At 40.1% G+C, this 18,901-nt stretch overlaps 2 protein-coding genes across 2 annotated transcripts in view; both read right to left on the bottom strand.

Annotated features, from left to right (window-relative positions):
- Positions 1 to 5,465, bottom strand: part of LOC309510715 (telomerase reverse transcriptase-like) — a gene marked incomplete at its 3' end in the record, with an annotated part of 6,780 nt that extends 1,315 nt beyond the window's left edge. Inside the window, exons 1-4 of the mRNA XM_082185586.1 lie at positions 5,105 to 5,465; positions 2,593 to 4,249; positions 1,192 to 1,378; positions 238 to 391 (exon numbers count right to left, since the gene is read on the bottom strand). Of these exons, the coding sequence (XP_082041712.1) occupies positions 238 to 391; positions 1,192 to 1,378; positions 2,593 to 4,249; positions 5,105 to 5,335 (2,229 nt within the window). The 5' untranslated portion in view covers positions 5,336 to 5,465. The remainder of the gene's footprint in view (positions 1 to 237; positions 392 to 1,191; positions 1,379 to 2,592; positions 4,250 to 5,104) is intronic.
- Positions 5,466 to 7,924: 2,459 nt separating this feature from the next.
- LOC309510714 (nucleoporin NUP42-like) lies at positions 7,925 to 14,864 on the bottom strand (the record flags this gene model as incomplete). Its single annotated transcript, XM_082185585.1, has 6 exons — positions 7,925 to 8,884; positions 9,217 to 9,334; positions 10,248 to 10,334; positions 10,440 to 10,516; positions 10,703 to 10,791; positions 14,458 to 14,864. The coding sequence occupies 6 exons, from the start codon at positions 14,862 to 14,864 to the stop codon at positions 8,415 to 8,417; spliced, it is 1,248 nt and encodes a 415-aa protein (XP_082041711.1). The 3' UTR covers positions 7,925 to 8,414.
- Positions 14,865 to 18,901: the final 4,037 nt, after the last annotated feature.

The raw sequence follows: 18,901 nt of genomic DNA, 5'->3' as shown, positions 1-18,901 counted from the left end.
AGATGTGTAACCCTAGTGAGATGTGTAACCCTAGTGTAACCCTAGTGAGATGTGTAACACTAGTGAGATGTGTAACCCTACTGAGATGTGTAACCCTAGTGTAACCCTAGTGAGATGTGTAACACTAGTGAGATGTGTAACCCTAGTGAGATGTGTAACCCTAGTGAGATGTGAGATGTGTAACCCTAGTGAGACGTGAGACATGAGATGTGTGATGTGTAACACTAGTGAACGCACCAGCAGGGACTCTCTGCTCCCCGTGAGTCGAGTGATGGGCCTCATGCTGCTCACCTTCGGGATGAACCGGATTCGGGATGTTACCGTGGTCTTCGGGAACTTCAAGGCCTGAGACGGAGACAGGGCCCTCCACTGGCCCTTAGACAGATGAACTCTGACAACAAACAATCAGATCAGGACTAGAACCAAACACTAGCACACTGATAAACATTTCTCAAAAATATAGCTCATTAAATAGTTTTCAGAGTACAATAATATGAAGGTCCAAGTGTCCATGGACACTTTACCATTAATGACCATTAATGAGATGGTAACATTAATGAGGACAATAATATTAATATTTCTCATTGCAGTTATACAATCAGGTTCAGAGAGTTTTTAATAATTAGCATAAATTAAATTCAGTACAAACAATACTACCAGTAGTACAATAAGATTTATTTTTAGTCAACATTTGAAGTGGATCAAAAAAAGTTCATCAAAGTTGTCCTGAGACAAGAACGGGTATTGATCAAAATTCATGTATAACTTTGATGAAAGGTTCTGATCCCCTTCAAACGTTGACTACTGTATATTTATATAAAACATTTTAAAATAACTTTTCTAGTTGAATATATTCATATTTAATGTAAATATTTATAAAAAAAATGTGTATATGAAAATTAATATATTTAAATATACATTTGACTTATAACTTTATTTAAAATTTACATAATTTTCAACTAAAAGCATCTACAAAATAAATAAAAAATTGAAGTTTAAAAGAACATATCTATGTACTGTAATAAAAAAATAGTATAAATGGTAGTAAAAACTAGTTTTATTTACAATAATGAGAAGTGAGCAAAAAACCCATAATCCTAAAAACGGGCTTCATTTCGGGTTTCTACTCAAATATGATTTCTTATGTCTTTTGACGTGTGTCGTGAGTCACATGACTGTTGTTTCGCGCACCTGAAGGCCATGTCCTGTAGTTTACTCCAGACTTCAGCCCTGTAGAAGCGCAGCGCGTGTTTCTGCCCCATGCTCTCGGTGACGTAGAAGAGCGCCCGCACCAGACCCACCACGAAACCACTGAGCGTCCAGGCCAGGAACTGAGCACAGATCCACTCTCTGTAGCGATGCTCACTGGCGCAGTGACCTACAGCAACACATCAGCTCAGTCACTCAAGCTCTTCACTGGTCATTTACTGCCAGTGAGACACAGAGGCCAACATTTGAAGTGGATCAAAAGACAAGAACGGGTATTGTTCAAAATTCATCATGTATAACTTTGACGAAAGGTTTTGATCCACTTCAAATGTTGACTACTGTACTAAGGGTTGGGAATCGAATACTTGAGGTCAGGAATCAGATACTTGTTATAAAATAAAAATTTCGATTCCTCTTATCGATTCTTTTGTGAGCATTTCAATGTGACTTTAAAGCATTCAAGCGAGCGACTCGCACTGTTCTCAGGCGTGTTGTGTATCAGTATATGGGATCAGTGCAGCTCTTAAAGTGACAGCAGCCTAATATTCCCTCTATAATAACTCTAATATTCCTGCATTCTCTATAATAACACTAATCAAAAGAGAAAATTCACTCGTTCTTGGCTGAATAACTTTTGTTACTACATTTGTAATATATTTTATTAATAAACTGCAGTGTTTTTTTACATTTGATCACAGTTTCTGAACCTGAAAATCTTAAAACACTGTTTATTTCAGTCGTATCTTTGTTCATTTGTGTCTATTTGTTGTGATTGCTAATTTTTTATTTGTTCTTTTTTTATTCCTGAGTGTTTACTTGTCTTTAATAATGCTTGAAGTTTATATTAGTTCTGCTAGTTGTTCTTCTATGGTGTTTTTAAACCTCAGGCAAACGCTCCTTGTGTAAGTGTTCTCTAGCCTGTTGATTTCTGTTCATGATATTCAACAATTAAATGTTTTGCAATAAGACTAAATGTGAATGATATTTTATAGGATTATAGGATAACAAACCGTTTTTTTTTTTTACCTTATTGGAATCGAAATCAGAAACGATTCCCAACCCTAGATATAATATCATAGTTTTTATTAATATTAGCAATTAACTTTTAAAAATTTTTTTTTATTAGTTTTAGTCATTTTGTTGCATATTTTTGTAATCTTTAGCTTTTTTAATATGCTCATATATTTTTATTTTAGTACTTCAAATAAATGAATGATGAACTTTGCCTTGGCAACTAGCTGAAATATAGTTTTTATTTTATTTTATTTCATTTCAAGTAATGGAAATGTTTTGTTATGGTTTTAGTTTTAGTTAACGATAATCTGTTTTTCTTTACAAAGTTGTAATAAATAAGAGTCACGAATAAAGGCGTTAAAGACGCACGTTTCTTGTGTCCCAGCCAATGGCAGGCCTTAACCTTCATCTTCCACATCAGCTGGTCCAACGGGAGGCGCTCAAATTTCCCAAGATGCAGGAAGTTCTTCACATTGGACAGGAAGTGAAGTCGATTTTCCTGGGATCCCCAAAGTTCCTCAGGAACAACGTAAAGCAAGCATTCCCTCACGAACAGATACACCCTGTACGCGGAGAAGTGCAATTTGAGCAACGACTCCATATCTTGCGCGTCTTGAGTCCCAGAGCACTTCCTGTGCAGGAACAAGGCGTACGGGCACTTCCTGTGCTGGCGTAAGAGTCGACTGAACAGGGGAACCATCGCGAAGAAACGCTTTGGAAGTTTCTTCGGTCTCGTCTGTGTGTTTAACTCTGATTGGAGGAATATCATCCGGACGAGATCCGCCCCCTGCAGACGTCTAGCCCCGCCCACATCTTTCAGTTTCCTGTTGAGCAGGAAGCTCTTCATGCCCCGCCCATTATACAGCATGCTAAGAACGCGTATCGAACAGTGTGACGGTCGAGGAGGGCGTTGCTCAGCGGGTTTCCAGCTCCGAGATCCGTGATTAGCGGTCGACGGCCCGTCGGATTCATCCGTAATCAGTTTTCGCTTCTTCATAACAGGATGTTTATCGTGCTTCTCGTCATCTCTCGCTCTCTTTCTTGAGACTGTTAACGCCTTAGCGTCTGTTGTGACCGTCTTAGCGTCTGTTGCGACCGCCTTAGCGCCTGTTGTGACCGCCTTAGCGTCTGTTGTGACCGTCTTAGCGTCTGTTGTGACCGTCTTAGCGCCTGTTGCGACCGCCTTAGCGCCTGTTGTGACCGCCTTAGCGTCTGTTGTGACCGTCTTAGCGTCTGTTGTGACCGTCTTAGCGCCTGTTGCGACCGCCTTAGCGTCTGTTGCGACCGCCTTAGCGTCTGTTGTGACCGCCTTAGCGTCTGTTGTGACCGCCTTAGCGTCTGTTGTGACCGCCTTAGCGCCTGTTGTGACCGCCTTAGCGTCTGTTGTGACCGTCTTAGCGCCTGTTGCGACCGCCTTAGCGTCTGTTGTGACCGTCTTAGCGTCTGTTGTGACCGTCTTAGCATCTGTTGCGACCGCCTTAGCGTCTGTTGTGACCGTCTTAGCATCTGTTGTGACCGTCTTAGCGCCTGTTGCGACCGCCTTAGCGTCTGTTGCGACCGCCTTAGCGCCTGTTGCGAACGTCTTAGCGTCTCTTGCGACCGTCTTAGCGTCTCTTGGGATCTTCTTAGCGTCTCTTGGGATCATCTTACACGGGACACCGGGATTTTTCCACGTTTGACTCGAGACGTGGCTGAGGGAAAACCCGGACCATGCGCGCGGGATTAGCCGGTCGTACACGGGCTCTCCGCACACCTGTAGCAGACACGAGGGCGGGACGGTAGCGAACACGGTGCAGTCCTGTAGCAGGTGCCGCGTGACCTCGGTTCCCAGACGCTGGTTGATCCGCTTCCACAGCTCGCTCGTGCTGATGTACGCCGCCGTCTGGGAAACGTCTCCGTGGAACCGGAACGGATCCGAACAGGCCGTCACGTCATTGCACTGATAGCCGAATCCCAGGACGTTCCTCAGCTTCTTCCGTTTAATGTGGTTTAGGGTGAACGCCAGAACCTCCGGAAGCGTGCTGAGCTGAAATAAGACACATAATATATCATTTAAACAGTGATTATAGTTTATAAAGTTACTTACAGTCAAACCAATTTTTCTTCATTAGTGTGTGCAGGACACTATAGTTCATTTCTGTAAGTGAGGAGAGAAAAATAAAGTAAACTGTGACATATTATACCAAAATATTCTTCATACAGAGACTACCAGTAACATTTATACAAAATTTGGGGCCAAAAATGATTGGGACACTTTGAGCTGATCAAGTTTTGCTGAAGTGTTTTTTCTTTAATTGCTAATGCTCTTTTTACACACAGACTGAACAAAATGAAGCATTGCTTGGTCACTGGTTGAGCTAAACTGGTATTATCTAATTGTGTAGTTAAATTTAACAGCTGACAGATATTCAACATAATTCATGTGTGAGACAGTCTAACAGAAGGACGGACAAAACCAGTCAAATATCAGTTCTTGTCAATCATGTTTCTGACATAGGTTTCTACCAAAGTACATTTCTGAATGTGCTGAGTCTGGGATTTAGTGAGTTTGAAGTGAAAGTATTATTATTACTCAATATTATTATCTCATTTTTGACATAGGTGGCTGTTACAGGCTTTTGCATCGGAGGTCTTCATACAAGGTAATCAATCCTCCAAAAAACATGATTAACGTTACTTACTACACTTTTACTATAATAAAAACATGGTTCATTTTCGTAAGGGACTGAAATGTAATCAACCCAATAAAGCCTTCTGAATCATATTTAATACATGACATTCTAAGGCCTCTAAATGATCAAAACTTTGCTGAAACCCCAGTTTGTTTTGATGTGTAAACAAACGAACTGTCAGAAACAGGTGTGCGTTGAGTGTGAGGTACCTGTGCGGGCACGCGCTGCTGCTGTGGTGGCGTGAACGAGCATATCATCAGTCCTCTGACGAGATTTTTAAAACGCGCTCCGTCTCTTTCCTCCAGCAGAGCCGGCTTCCGTCCATCAGAGAACACAAGCCCATCTGTGAACTCCTCCAGAGTCTGCACGACGGGATATAACGATCGCAAAATGCCAAATACATATTTGAACCCGCCATCTGTCGCGTCGCGTCGAGACATGAGTCTCTGGTCTGGGTGTGTGTGTGTGTGTGTGTGTGTGTTTGGGTTTCCCGCTTCCGGCGTTTTTCGGGCGTCGCGCGCTGCATCCCTACCAATCAATCATCTGTCACATGACCCTGATGTTAAGACGAGTTAACCCCTTCAGACCTGAATTATGTTTTAAGTTTCTGAAAAATATAAAAGTACATTTTCCCAGCTCATGAGGCTTCTATAAATGAGACCAAATAAAAAAAATGTTTGGCTTTAATTGTAATTTTTTTTGTCCATTTCAATGGACGTCAGGTCAAAACAGGTGTACTTCACAAAAATGTACCAACATAAAATTAAATAATAAACATAAAAATTGTTAGTATATACTTAAAGCTTTTTCTCAAGGTCAAAAACTTTTCAACAGTATATCATTTCAACTTTAATTTTGAGGCTTTTGTTTTACAGATTGCACATTGTTTGTAACAAACTAAATATCTTAGAATCAATCAATATGGTCATGTTAGAGTCATTTTCTTTGCGCATCTTTCTTTTTTTAGATCAAAAACTTGAACATTACAACATTTCAACTTTAATTGTAAGGTTTTTGCTTTATAGATCGCACATTTGTTTATTCATAACAAAATAAACCTAGGAATCAATCAACGCATTCACGTTAGAGTAATTTACTGTGTGCATCTTTGAAACAATTTCTCTGTTAACGATTTTCTTGTATTTCTACAGTACATTACTGGCAGCACGGTTGCCATGCATGATGCATGTATTTCGATTTCCAGTAACTGTACTGTAATTCACTTTACAGTACACAAGATCAGTACTGTAAACTACCAAATAGTACTTTACTGTATTTGTACTGTATTTCGTCATTTGATCTGCTTTTGCTGTAATTAATTATACGGTATTGTACTGTAATATCTATATTGATACATTACTGATAAATATTATTATAATTTTCTAAATAATTACTAATAATTATAATATTATATCATAATAAATATAATATGTAGTTATTAGGAAATATAGGCTATAGTAGGAAAACATATGGAAATCAATGGCTATACTGTCAACTGTCTAGTTACCGACATTCTTCAAAATATCTTCTTTTGTGTTCAGCCGAATAAAGAAACTCATACAGATTTGGAACAACATAAGGATGAGTAAGTGATGACAAATATAATTTTGGGGTGTACTATACCTATAAAGGGATAGTTCACCCAAAATTTTTTATTGGCCCATGATTTACTCACCCTCAAGCCATCTTAGGTGTATGACATCGTTCTTCTTTCAGACGAATACAATCGGAGTTATATTAAAAAATGTCCTGGCTTCCAAGCTTTATAATGGCAGTGAATGGTTGTTTCTGTTTTGAAAGTCCATAAAAGTGCATCCATCCATGATAAAAGTGCTCCATGCGGCTCTTGGGGGTAAATAAAGGCCTTCTGAAGCGAAGCGATGCGTTTGTGTAAGAAAAATAATTCATTTTCAAGTTACGCTTTAGATTTATGTCAAATCCGTATGTTTCGTTTGGCCGGAAGCTAGTCATTTTACTTTATAAAGTTTATACGGATATTTTTCTTACATCTCCATCTTCCTCATCATCACTCCACATAAAGTCAACATCTGAGATACTTCCATCAGCTATATGTTCAAGCACTTCAAGAACTATATATTCTGCATATGAAAAAGTTTAAAAAATGTATCGGTACTGTGATATAGATTTTTTATATAAGAAATTTCAATCAGCATTACTGGACTTCAATTACTGGAATGTGATTTCAGTAACAGGCTTTTGAACCCACTGTCCATTCTAATGGACAGACACATTTGAAAAAATCCTGATTTAAAATTTGAAATTCTACAATTGATTTTTAACTTTAATTAATAAGTTCAATCTTTCTATTTTACATACAAACTATGAAATACTGACAAACATATCAAAAAATTTAAATAAAACCATAGAAAATGTTGCTTGCTTCTGTGTTTGGAGTGAAGTGCTGACATGCTTCTCTTCAAATTAGTGTTTTTTTTTATAATTACTACATGCAGAGCTTTTCTGCCATTTGATTGGATGACAAGCGTCCAATCTAATGGACTGCAGGCTTTAAACTAGGTGAAATGCTCCAGAAGTAAAAAAAAGGGGGGTTGACATGTGATGTCCATTGTAATGGACGCAGGGTCTGAATGGGTTAATACGCAAATCACGTATCTTTTTTTCTTTTCTTCGAAATTAACAGAATTTAAATAATTAGCGAGTACATAAACAAAAATGCAAACCGTGTTTTGACTTACCCTAAAATTACGTTTGATTTTAGAGCTGTCGGGGCGGATTTCCCGGGAAACTGCTTATTTCCATCTTTCTTCCGTGCTTAAAGTCATATCCGTGCAATCAATTAATTGAAATTAAATTACTTTATAATAAGCCTGTTAAAACAGTAAATAGCAAGCAGATTATCAAAACAATATTATAACTAAATTATGACTTTACAACCACATAAACAAAATAAATGAGAATAATGATAAAAACGGTATTTAACAAATATTTGTAACATTTTATAATTGCATTTCATAATTTCTGAATATACTGTATATATAGTAAATACATTTTAATTACATTTTTTGTTTATTATTTTATGCTCATTTTGAACACAAAGCACTTGCTTTTTGCAAATGTACTATAACATCATGGTTTTTGAACATGGTATTCGTATATCTTGCAAATGCACCATAGTATTCTTTACAGTATCATGTAAATACTTTTGTATATAAATAAGAGAATCATTCAGTACCGTGGTTTTGATAGCATCACTGTACTACGGCACAGCAATAAGGGATTGTATGCAGCAAATGCTATTCATATGCACTTTTTCATAGTTTGATAGATAAAATTGGATTTGTTAATATTACTTCATATGCAATATCATTGATATTGACCATGATTTACCATAATACCAAGTATTTTTAAAGGATTACCCACAATGCAATTTCAGTCAAGTTTAACTAAAACACAAAAACTCACTGTCTTAGTCCATAAACATGTTTATTAATATTGCATTAAAAAGATGAGTCCGTTCTCAGACCCCCAGAGTCAGTGTTAGACCATGAGGAGGTCAGCAGGAGGAGGTTTGAGAGGGATCTGACCCAGAGTAAAGCGCTTGGCGGTGAACTCCTTCAGTTCTTCGGCTGTCAGGTCGCTCTGGGCCGTGAACAGACTGTCTCTTGAACCCCCAGCAGAATCTGCAGCTCCACTGAACACACCGCTGCTCTGACCGAAGCCACTGCTCGCGACCGGTGCCGAGGACCCGAACCCGGAGCCCAGTCCTCCCGCGGACGTCTTGAAACTGAACCCGGCTGCTGAGCTGGGCTTGTTTTCTGCAGCTGACGGGGCAAAAGAAAAGGAGGTCGCAGACGGAGCGGGACTGCCGAAACCTGGTGCCGTCTGAGCAGTGCTGAACACAGCGTCTCCAAACCCAGGTGCATTCTGGGTAGTATGTGAAGCTCCGAAGTCAGTTTTGGATGAAGCAAAGCTGAAGCTGCTGCTGCTCTGAGGGCCGGAACCAAACCCTGAGAAAACAATATAGATGTTTATTTTCAAAGAGCTGATAGGTTTCATTTAAATTTACCGGGATATCAGCTCCTAACAACACAAAACATTTGATTCAATTTTAACTAGTGCTGGGCAACGATTAATAGCATCCAAAATAAAAGTTTGTGTTTACATAATATATGTGCGTGTACTGTGTATAATTATTTTATATAAATACACACACACACACATGTATATATTTAAGAAAAAAAACTCATTTTGTTTTTTAACCTCTAGAGGGCCAATATCAGAGTGTACCTTTGACACTGTTATTTTCCTGTTTATTACTGTGAAGAAATCCAGAACAAACCTCCTGCTCCAAAGCCAGATGTTGTCGTTGATGATGATGATGTGGTTCCAAACCCTGATGGTGTCGCACCGAACCCCTGTGATGGTGTCTGGGAACTGGAGTTATTCAGCTCTGAGATCTGAGGACATCAACAACACGATTTATTACACGGCTCTGTGGAATAGTCAAGTCACCTTAATTTATACATTAACAATATGGATTGTTTCAAAGCAGCTTCACAGTGATAATAGGAAATTACAGTAACGGAGATTGTTTTGGCTTTACATTTGAATACTTGATTCTGATTGGTCAATCGCGCGTTCCAGCGGTATATTATTCCCGGATAACAACCGCTGAGAACAGAAGCACAGGCTCATCCGGGTCACTGAACTATACACTCGCTAGGAATGGGTTTTCTTCGTGGAAGTTTTGCATGTGGTGAGCTAATAAAATACATGAAAACTCAGTCAAATCAATATTTTGTGAACAGTTATTTAATTATGCCATTCAATATCATGGACTCGCTCTCTCTCGTTTCATACAAATGCAGCGGTGGCCATTTTGTGACTATTGTTTGGTACACTGTTGGATGATAGGATAACAAACATGTATGATTTTAAAACAGTTTAATCTGAAATCAATATCTCTTATATTTCATAATTTTAATAATATATCTCTATAATTATTTATGTGGTGAAATGCTGTGTAATAAGTGGTTTAACTGTATACCGTATCTCTTAAATGTCTCGCCGCTCTGCACCTGCTCTCTCCGCGGAAGCTTTGCGTTTAAAGAGCTAATAAAATATTTAAACTCAGATGAATATTTCTTGTCTAATTATTTACTTATGTGGCAAGTATCCATGTAATAAGCGGGATAATGTACATCCAGCCGGTTGTTATCTCAGAATAAACCCCTTCAGGCTGATGAAGACCTGATCCTGATCACCCGGTCGGGTTTATTCTGAGATAACAACCGGCTGGATGTACATTATCCCTTACTGAAACTCTTTCTGTCCATCCGGTTCAATGCCAAGTGAGGAACATCATCTTACCACACTGATCTGAGTGGAGTTGCTCATGGCTCGCAGCTCCTGAACTCTGCTACTCCATTGGTTGGCCAGCAGTTGGACTGAGTTCACCTGAAACACCACACAGGATTACATGAAATGCTCAGATGCAGCATCATGGGAAATAAAGTCTCCTGAATCTGCTCATTCACTGAAGAAGTGAAGTGGCTGTCTTACATAAGGCTGTATATCACCAGACGCTCGGCAGGAGTAATATTCCTGTCTCAGCTCCTCTGGAGACAAGTCAACAAACCCTGCAAAATATCAAGAAAAGATTAACAAATATAAAGATAAAAACCTCCCGTTGTCTAACTGCAAAATAATGCAGCAGCTCAGTGCCAGCAGGTCATGTTTGTCAGACATGCATGTGTTTTATCACCCGTGCAAAACTTAGCAGCTCGTGTTTGCTTGAAAGGCAAAAGACTGACAGCTAAACTGACCTGAGATCTGTGCGCTGAGGACCGAATAGCATGAAAACGGCCACTGGTCAGAAGTCTCCCAGACCTCCATGTCTGTCTGGATTGTATCTCTGAAATACAAATATGCAATAAAACAAAATGTGCATCAATATATTCACAGTGCTTCACTTTTTCCATATTTTGTCATGTTCCAGCCTTATTCAAAAATGGATTAAATTCATTATTTCCCTCAAAATTCTACAAACAATACCCCATAATGACAACGTGAAAAAAGTTTGAAATCTTTGCAAATTTATAAAAAAATGAAAAACTAGGGCTGCACGATATTATAAAAATGCGATATGCGATAACTCATTAAATAATGTGATATTCGATATGCGATACGATAATGCCTAAAGTGTGTAAAATAAACTTAAATTATCTTTAAAATATATTTAAAATGATATAACCAACATACGTGTTTCACATTCTTTTTGTGACAAGAAAACATCCCTAAACTTCTGAAAGTGAACATCAGTGTTTTACTGTAGCATAAGAAGTGTTATTTTAACATCAGTGTAAACTCGGGGTTCAGGGATTCAGGTTATCCTACATTAGGGTTATTTAACAACACAAACTGATTAATCACATGTAAAAATAAAAAAACTGCTTAGTTTTCACTGCATGAATTAAATATATAGCCTACTGATTCTAATTTAAAGGGGTGGTATAATGCCCTTTTCACAAGATGTAAAATAAGTCTCGGATGTCCCCAGAGTGTGTGTGTGAAGTTTTAGCTCAAAATACCCCACAGATATTTTTATATAGCATGTTAAAATTGTCACTTTTTGAGGGTGAGCAAAAACGCACCGTTTTTGTGTGTGTCCCTTTAAATGCAAATGAGCTGCTGCTCCCGGCACAAGGGGCGGCGCTACAACAGCTTGTGTCCTTTTACTTCACACAGACAAACACTGAACATTTCAAAAACATTTAGCCTTTTATGTTCAAACCGGAGTCAGACAATGATGGAGAGACTCAAGAAGAAGTGACAACATGTAGAAGCAACAGGACATTTCTGAATGGTTAGTTGGTGAATTTATGAAGCTGATGTGTAGTTATCTTCTAGTCATTGATTAGCATATTCTGTCTTGATAATCTATAAATCGTGTTCAGGTGGCGGGGATTATGTAAATTTTAGGGTTCATGATGTCACTAACCCGGGAGGAATGTGGTGTAGTCTCTACCAGCCGTTTGTTGTAGTCCTTAAAAAGCAATTTCTTTAATAGAAAATATCTTTCTTTGCTTTGAACTTTGAGCATCATAACTTTGCAGATGTTGTTTATGCTCAAACAGCAACATTACACACTAACTAAAGTTAGAAAAGTGAAATCATAAATCAACCACCCGTTTAAAGCTACTTAAGATATTCAGCAAAGAGCAGTGAGTGATTTTCTCTTTGTCTTTTGTTCATGACCCCAGTTATTGCAAGCCGTTGCGATATACATATTGCAATATATTTGCGTTATTTCGATAATTTCGATATATTGTGCAGCCCTATGAAAAAATCACATGTGCATAAGTATTCACAGCCTTTGCTCAATACTTTCTTGAAGGACATGTGGCACAAATTACAGCCACAAGTCTTTTTGAGTATGATGCAACAAGCTTGGCACAACTATTTTTGGGCAGTTTCTCCCATTCTTTGCAGAACCTGGAGCGTCGGTGCAAAGCCATTTCCAGATCTCTCCAGAGATGTTCAATCAGGTTCAATCTGGGCTCTGGCTGGGCCACTCAAGGACATTCCAAGAGTTGTCCTGTAGCCACTCCTTTGTTATCTTGGCTGTGTGCTCAGGGTCGTTGTCCTGTTGGAAGATGAACGGTCGGCCCAGTCTGAGGTCCAGAGCTCTGGAGCAGGTTTTCATCACGGATGTCTCTGTACATTGCTGCATTCATCTTTCCCTCGACCCTGACTAGTCTCCCAGTTCCTGCCGCTGAAAACATACCCACAGCTGATGCTGCCACCACCAGGCTTTACTGTAGGGATGGTATTGGCCAGGTTATGAGCGGAGCCAGGTTTCCTCCAGACATGACGCTTGCCATTCAGGCCAAAGAGTTCAATCTTTGGATCATCAGACCAGAGAATTTTGTTTCTCATGTGCTGTGTTTCCACCAAAATTACCCGGAACAATTTGTCCCAGGAATTTTTTCCCCCCAGACCTGTTGCTAGCCGTGTTTCCACCGCGGTCTAAAGTACCGTGAAGATTAGGCAAATTACTCCGGTGACATAGGACTGCGCTCTACTTTACAGTTCCCGCTGGATTTCTTCCTCTGAATTTAAGCTTAATAAAGCCTGAAACTCGTCGTTGGTCCATCAGTCGTATTTTTTAGAATCATTGTTGATTCGAATAGCAAACAACTGTTACTGCACGCACCGCAACAGATGGTGGTTGAAATAAAATGCATCAGCATGTTCAGCGCCCAAGTCCCAACCCTGAAAGTTCCTGAACTTTGAAAAAGTACTACCTTTCAAGCAGGGACTTTCGGAGGGGGAAATATTTACCCGGAACTTCCTGCAGTGGAAACACACGAGTACCAGCCCAAAGTCCCAAAGTTCCTGCGGTGGAAACACACGAGTACCAGCCCAAAGTCCCAAAGTTCCTGCGGTGGAAACACACGAGTACCAGCCCAAAGTCCCAAAGTTCCTGCGGTGGAAACACACGAGTACCAGCCAAAAGTCCCAAAGTTCCTGCGGTGGAAACACACGAGTACCAGCCCAAAGTCCCAAAGTTCCTGCGGTGGAAACACACGAGTACCAGCCCAAAGTCCCAAAGTTCCTGCGGTGGAAACACACGAGTACCAGCCCAAAGTCCCAAAGTTCCTGCGGTGGAAACACACGAGTACCAGCCCAAAGTCCCTAAGTTCCTGCGGTGGAAACACGGCTATGGTCTGAGGGTCCTTCAGGTGCCTTTTGGCAAACTCCAGGCGGGCTGTCATGTACCTTTAACTGAGGCTTCCGTCTGGCCACTCGACCATACAGGCCTAAATTTGGTGGAGACCTGCAGAGATGGTTGTTCTTCTGGAAGGTTCTCCTCTCTCCACAGAGAAACGCTGGAACTCTGTCAGAGTGACCATCGGGTTCTTGGTCTCCTCCCTGACTAAGGCTCTTCTCCCCCGATGGCTCAGTTTGGCCGGGCGGACGGCTCTAGGAAGAGTCCTGGTGGTTCCAAACTTCTTCCATTTACGGATGATGGAAGCCACTGTGCTCATTGGGACCTTCAATGTTGCAGAAATGGTTCTGTACCCTTCCCCAGATCTGTGCCTCGGTACAATCCTGTCTCGGAGGTCTACAGACAACTCCTTGGGCTTCATGGCCTGGTTTGTGCTCTGACATGCACTGTTAACTGTGGGACCTTATATAGACGTGTGTGCCTTTCCAAATCATGTCCAATCAACTGAATTTACCACAGGTGGACTCCAATCCAGTTATAGAAACATCTCAAGGATGATCAGTGGAAACAGGATTGCACCTGAGCTCAATTTTGAGTGTCATGGCAAAGGCTGTGAACACTTATGTACATGTGATTTTTTCTATTTTTATTTTTAATAAATTTGCAAAGATTTCAAACAAACTTCTTTCATGTTGTCATTATGGGGTATTGCTTGTAGAATTTTTAGGAAAATAATTAATTTAATCTATTTTGTAATAAGGCTGTAACATTACAAAATGTGGAAAAGGTAAAGTGCTGTGTATACTAGCAGTCCTCCCCAAAAATGCATAAGTGTAAAACTGCACTTACACATGTTTTGCATTGTCATTTGTTGAGTTTTGTCCAGCTTTATCAAAGTTGCTCGGGGAGTCAAGCGCTGAGAATCTGTTCTGGTTGCTGAAGCTGAAGTCAGAGCTCTTGATGTCTTTGGACGTCCCGCCGCTTCTGTTCCAATCATTACCGCCGCTTCTGTTCCAGTCATTACCGCCACCTCTGTTCCAGTCATTACCACCGCCTCGGTTCCAGTCATTACCGCCGCCTCGGTTCGAATCATTACCGCCACCTCTGTTCCAGTCATTACCGCCGCCTCTGTTCGAATCATTACCGCCACCTCTGCTCCAGTCATTACCGCCACGGGAGAACGAGGAGGGCTGGTTGAACTCGCCACCAGTCCGTTGAGATGGGTTTATCCACACGCGGTTCCTGCAACAACACATCACTTTAGTCACTGCCGTTAACATTCAAAAATAGTTTTTTTCAAATGGTATAAGTTATACTGGGTGTTAAAATACACTATATTGCCAAAAGTTTATGGACCTGCTTTGTGCACTGGTGCGCAGTCATGCTGGAACAGGAACATCCCTAAACTGTTCCCACAAAGTTGGGAGCATGAAATTACCCAAAATGTCTTGGATTGCTGAAGCATTAAGAGTTCATTTCACTGGAACTAAGAGGCCAACCCCTGAAAAACAACATGGTTGAATATTTAAGCTGTGAATATTTCAATTAAAAACATTTCAAACACCTTTTCATTATTAAAAATTCTATATTCACCTTCCATATTTCACTTCCAAAATATTCAAACTGTTAAAAAATACAACCAATAATATTCAACAGGCAATTTTCGGTCCATTTTATTTCGCTTTGCAAATTCGACAGTAAATTCAACATTGACGTCCAGGAACTGCAGGAAAAGCAGTAGATTGCCGAGCATACACTCCATCTGCTGTTAGTCGATCTCACCAGCAGGGGGTGCAAAAGTGCGTGTTGTAGACGAAGACCAGCAAAATTAGAGCAAACTCATTTACAGCAATGTAAGTGTATTTGTGATTATTATGACGGCTGTTTTATGTTAAATTCAGTGTCTTCACGGTTACTTTTCCTGTGTAGCCTCCATGCATCTTTCTCTACCGTGAACGAGATTATAATGTTATTCCCCGATGCGGATGTACAGATCCAATGTTACATTTTTGAGGTTGACATATATTTCTCTTGGTTGTTTAGTTGCCTTAATTTTATATTGTGGCGATGTGCTGCATGCAGGCTATTAGGGTTTCCCTCAATACTTCAGGAATCCCCTGCTGGACATACAACGCTTAACGTAGCTAAATGGACTACAGTGATGTAAAAGACCAAACTCGCAGGCAAGCAGATGGACTCAGAATAACGCGCAAAGCTTAATGCTGAGCGTTTCCCAGTGATAGACTGGCATACAGATGGCTTGATGTTGGACATTCGCACATTTAGGGACCGTCTCTAAAGTGTTTACGACTTTGGTATACACGTTTCTAACTCCGATAGCATTTGAATAGAACGACTTACAGTCACAAAACCAACTGTAAAGTCTTCATGTAGTGTCAGGCATAATGCGCACCCTTTGGATTTTTGATATTTATTCAAATAAATTTAAGTTTGCTATTGAAGTTAGAAACGTGTATGCCAATGTTGTATGCAACTTTAGAGAAGGTCCCTAAATGTGCGAATGTCCAATGTCAAGCCAATTTTACATTTAGTAATTTAGCAGACGCTTTTATCCAAAGCGATTTACAGTTAAACTAACAATAGGAGGACAATATGCAAGTGCTATGACAGTTTAAGCTAATGCAATACACGTAGGCATACTATATATATATATATATATATATATATATATATATATAGAGAGAGAGAGAGAGAGAGAGAGAGAGAGAGAAAATAGAATAGAATAGAAGAGAAAGTGTTAGTATTAATTGATCAAGTGTTTTATGCCAGTATATCACGAAACGCTCAGCATGAAACTTTGCGCGTTAAGTTCATATTCTGAGTCCATCTTCTTGCCTGTAGCCTATATAATAGCCTACTTCCCTAATAAGGTGCAAGATTGGTCTTTCATATCACTATCAACGGAAGGGAAATCCTTGAGAATGAGGTATTGAGGGAAACCGATTATAATCCTGTTCATGGTAGAGGAAGCTGATGACATGTAGAATACACAGGGAAAGTAACAATGAAGTTATTGAATGAAACATAAACACAGCTTTTGTGTGTTTATCATCTTTTCCGCATATACTGACACAGATAATCATTAGCCGCGTTTCCACTGTCGGGCCAGGGCCGGGCCGTGCTAGTGCGTGCCAGGGCCAGTCGCGTTTCCACTGTCACTTCCCGGGCTTGATCGGGGCTTACTCGGGGCTAACGGCCAGGATTTCTGGCCCGTCGAATACCTTGGGCCAGAGCGGGCCAGCTCGGGCTAGAGGAGTGGTTACGAACAGAGGCGGAGTTCACCTGAGTCGGGAGACGGCAGCGCCGGATGATTCTGTCAGCATTAAAGACTTTTACAATAATTTAACTCGCGTTCATGTTTGAATGCCTTGTGTTTGTGATGCAAAAGACTATGCGCGCTAACCATTACCATAGTAAACGCTTGAAGATACGCATAGTAAAAAAACATAGTGAACGCTTGAAGAAATCAGACCAATCATAAAGGCTATCACAGTCATGTTTTTATTGTATCTGTCAGTAGCCTACGTCTCGTCTCATTATACCGGACTATCATAAAATAAAGCAACTTTTTTTTCGGGAGCTTCCTCTGTTTCTCTGACGGAAAATATCTGTATGGGAGTCGAGAGAGTGCTAAAGCTCCTCAGGTCGTATTTTTGGTGGCAAATATTTGTAGAAATGATCATTCTTTCTAAATGTGATGTAAATATGTCCTGTAACTACCAGATAAACAGTAACAGACGCGACTGAAGAAGTAAGTGTGTCCTCTTTCTTTTGTGAAATAGACCTAACGGTAATTTATTTCTGAGTGACCAATGTGCAATTTCGAAATAAATTAATTCATTATGATCAATGTATCACTTTTTATTGTAAACCTGTGGTAAAACATCGATGCTTGGGTTTTAAATATTCAAGTAAACAACAAAAATGCCAGCAAACGGCCGCTTTTAATCATGTTTGTTTTCAACGCTGTTTCCAGTGATTTCTGATTAGTTTTCTGATAAAACTTCCATTTGTTGGTGAAATGATGGGTTAGTGTGACGTTGTTCCAGAGAGGCGTGTTACGGGCGTGTTTTAGTGAAGCGCTGTGGAGCTTCTGGCCCGACAGTGGAAACGCAGGCCCGGTGCTCTTAGCCCGAGGCTATCAGCCCGGCACGGCCCGTTTAAAGCCCTGGCCCGGCCCTGGCCCGACAGTGGAAACGCGGCTATTGCTGTTGTCAACTGGAGTGCTTTCTCCAGTGGTTACAAGGAGATGTATCAAGTGCCATATAAACTGACCAGTTGCCTTTGTTGTGGGGACTTATTTAAAAGACTTCCCGCCAGGCTATATTGGAGATGGAAAGGAATACTTCGTGCATTTTACTCGACCAAAGACTTTGAAGGTTACCTCTTCATATGACCTCTTCATATGTGACGGCCAGTGTTGTGCGTGAACGAGTTCAAAAGAACGCGTTCATTGAACACGCTCATTTTTTCGTGAACGTTGAACTGAACGCAACACATTTTTTAATAAAGAACTTGAACGTGAATTAGTTCACATTATGTGTCATGAACGGCAGACATCACTGTAAATGAACGTTGGAATTTGTTTTCCATTGAAAACTGAGTGACATCTGTTTTCTCTTTTGAAACGCAACGAGAGAAAGTTCCTCCCTCCTGTATTCTCGCTGGTGCCGCTTAAATCATGTATCACCAGACAGAAATGGTTTTGACATTGTGTGCGCAATGCATTGCGGGCAACGTAGTGTCCGGCTGAGAATAGTTGAATAGCATACTGGCTTCCGCACAACGTTACCCGTGATGAATTGCAGCAGAGCGGGGTAGGCATAGCAACGTCGCGTAGCAGGCAACGACGAGAGTTTCCTTAAAAATAAAGTTTTTTGTGCCTTTGAGTTTTGCCTTCATTACCTTCATTCAAGAGTTTTGCTCATTTCATACACACACATATGTATATATAATATCATATATATCAAATAATATATACATATTTCATATTATATATTCTTTTTTTAATTAAATGCTGGTAGATTTCATTGCACTAAGTATAGAACTGGTCTACCTTGTCTGTACTGCTGCAAGTTTCATCACCTGGTAAGAAACCCACAATTGCAGTGTCATGAGCAAATGTCTACAATGAGCAGCTTCAAAGAACGTATGGTGATTTCTAGCTCGTAGTGTGAAAAAAAGTATTTATTTGAATATCTCACGAAAAAAGTAAAATGAACTGAACTTTGAACTAGTTCAGAATTAAAATTGTGAACTTTGAACGTGAACT

The sequence above is a fragment of the Leuciscus leuciscus genome, assembly GCF_965113295.1.
Source record: "Leuciscus leuciscus genome assembly, chromosome: 12".
NCBI lineage: Eukaryota > Metazoa > Chordata > Actinopteri > Cypriniformes > Leuciscidae > Leuciscus > Leuciscus leuciscus.
The sequence above is the reverse complement of the archived record's forward strand: the minus strand, read 5'-3'. Positions and strand labels throughout refer to the sequence as shown.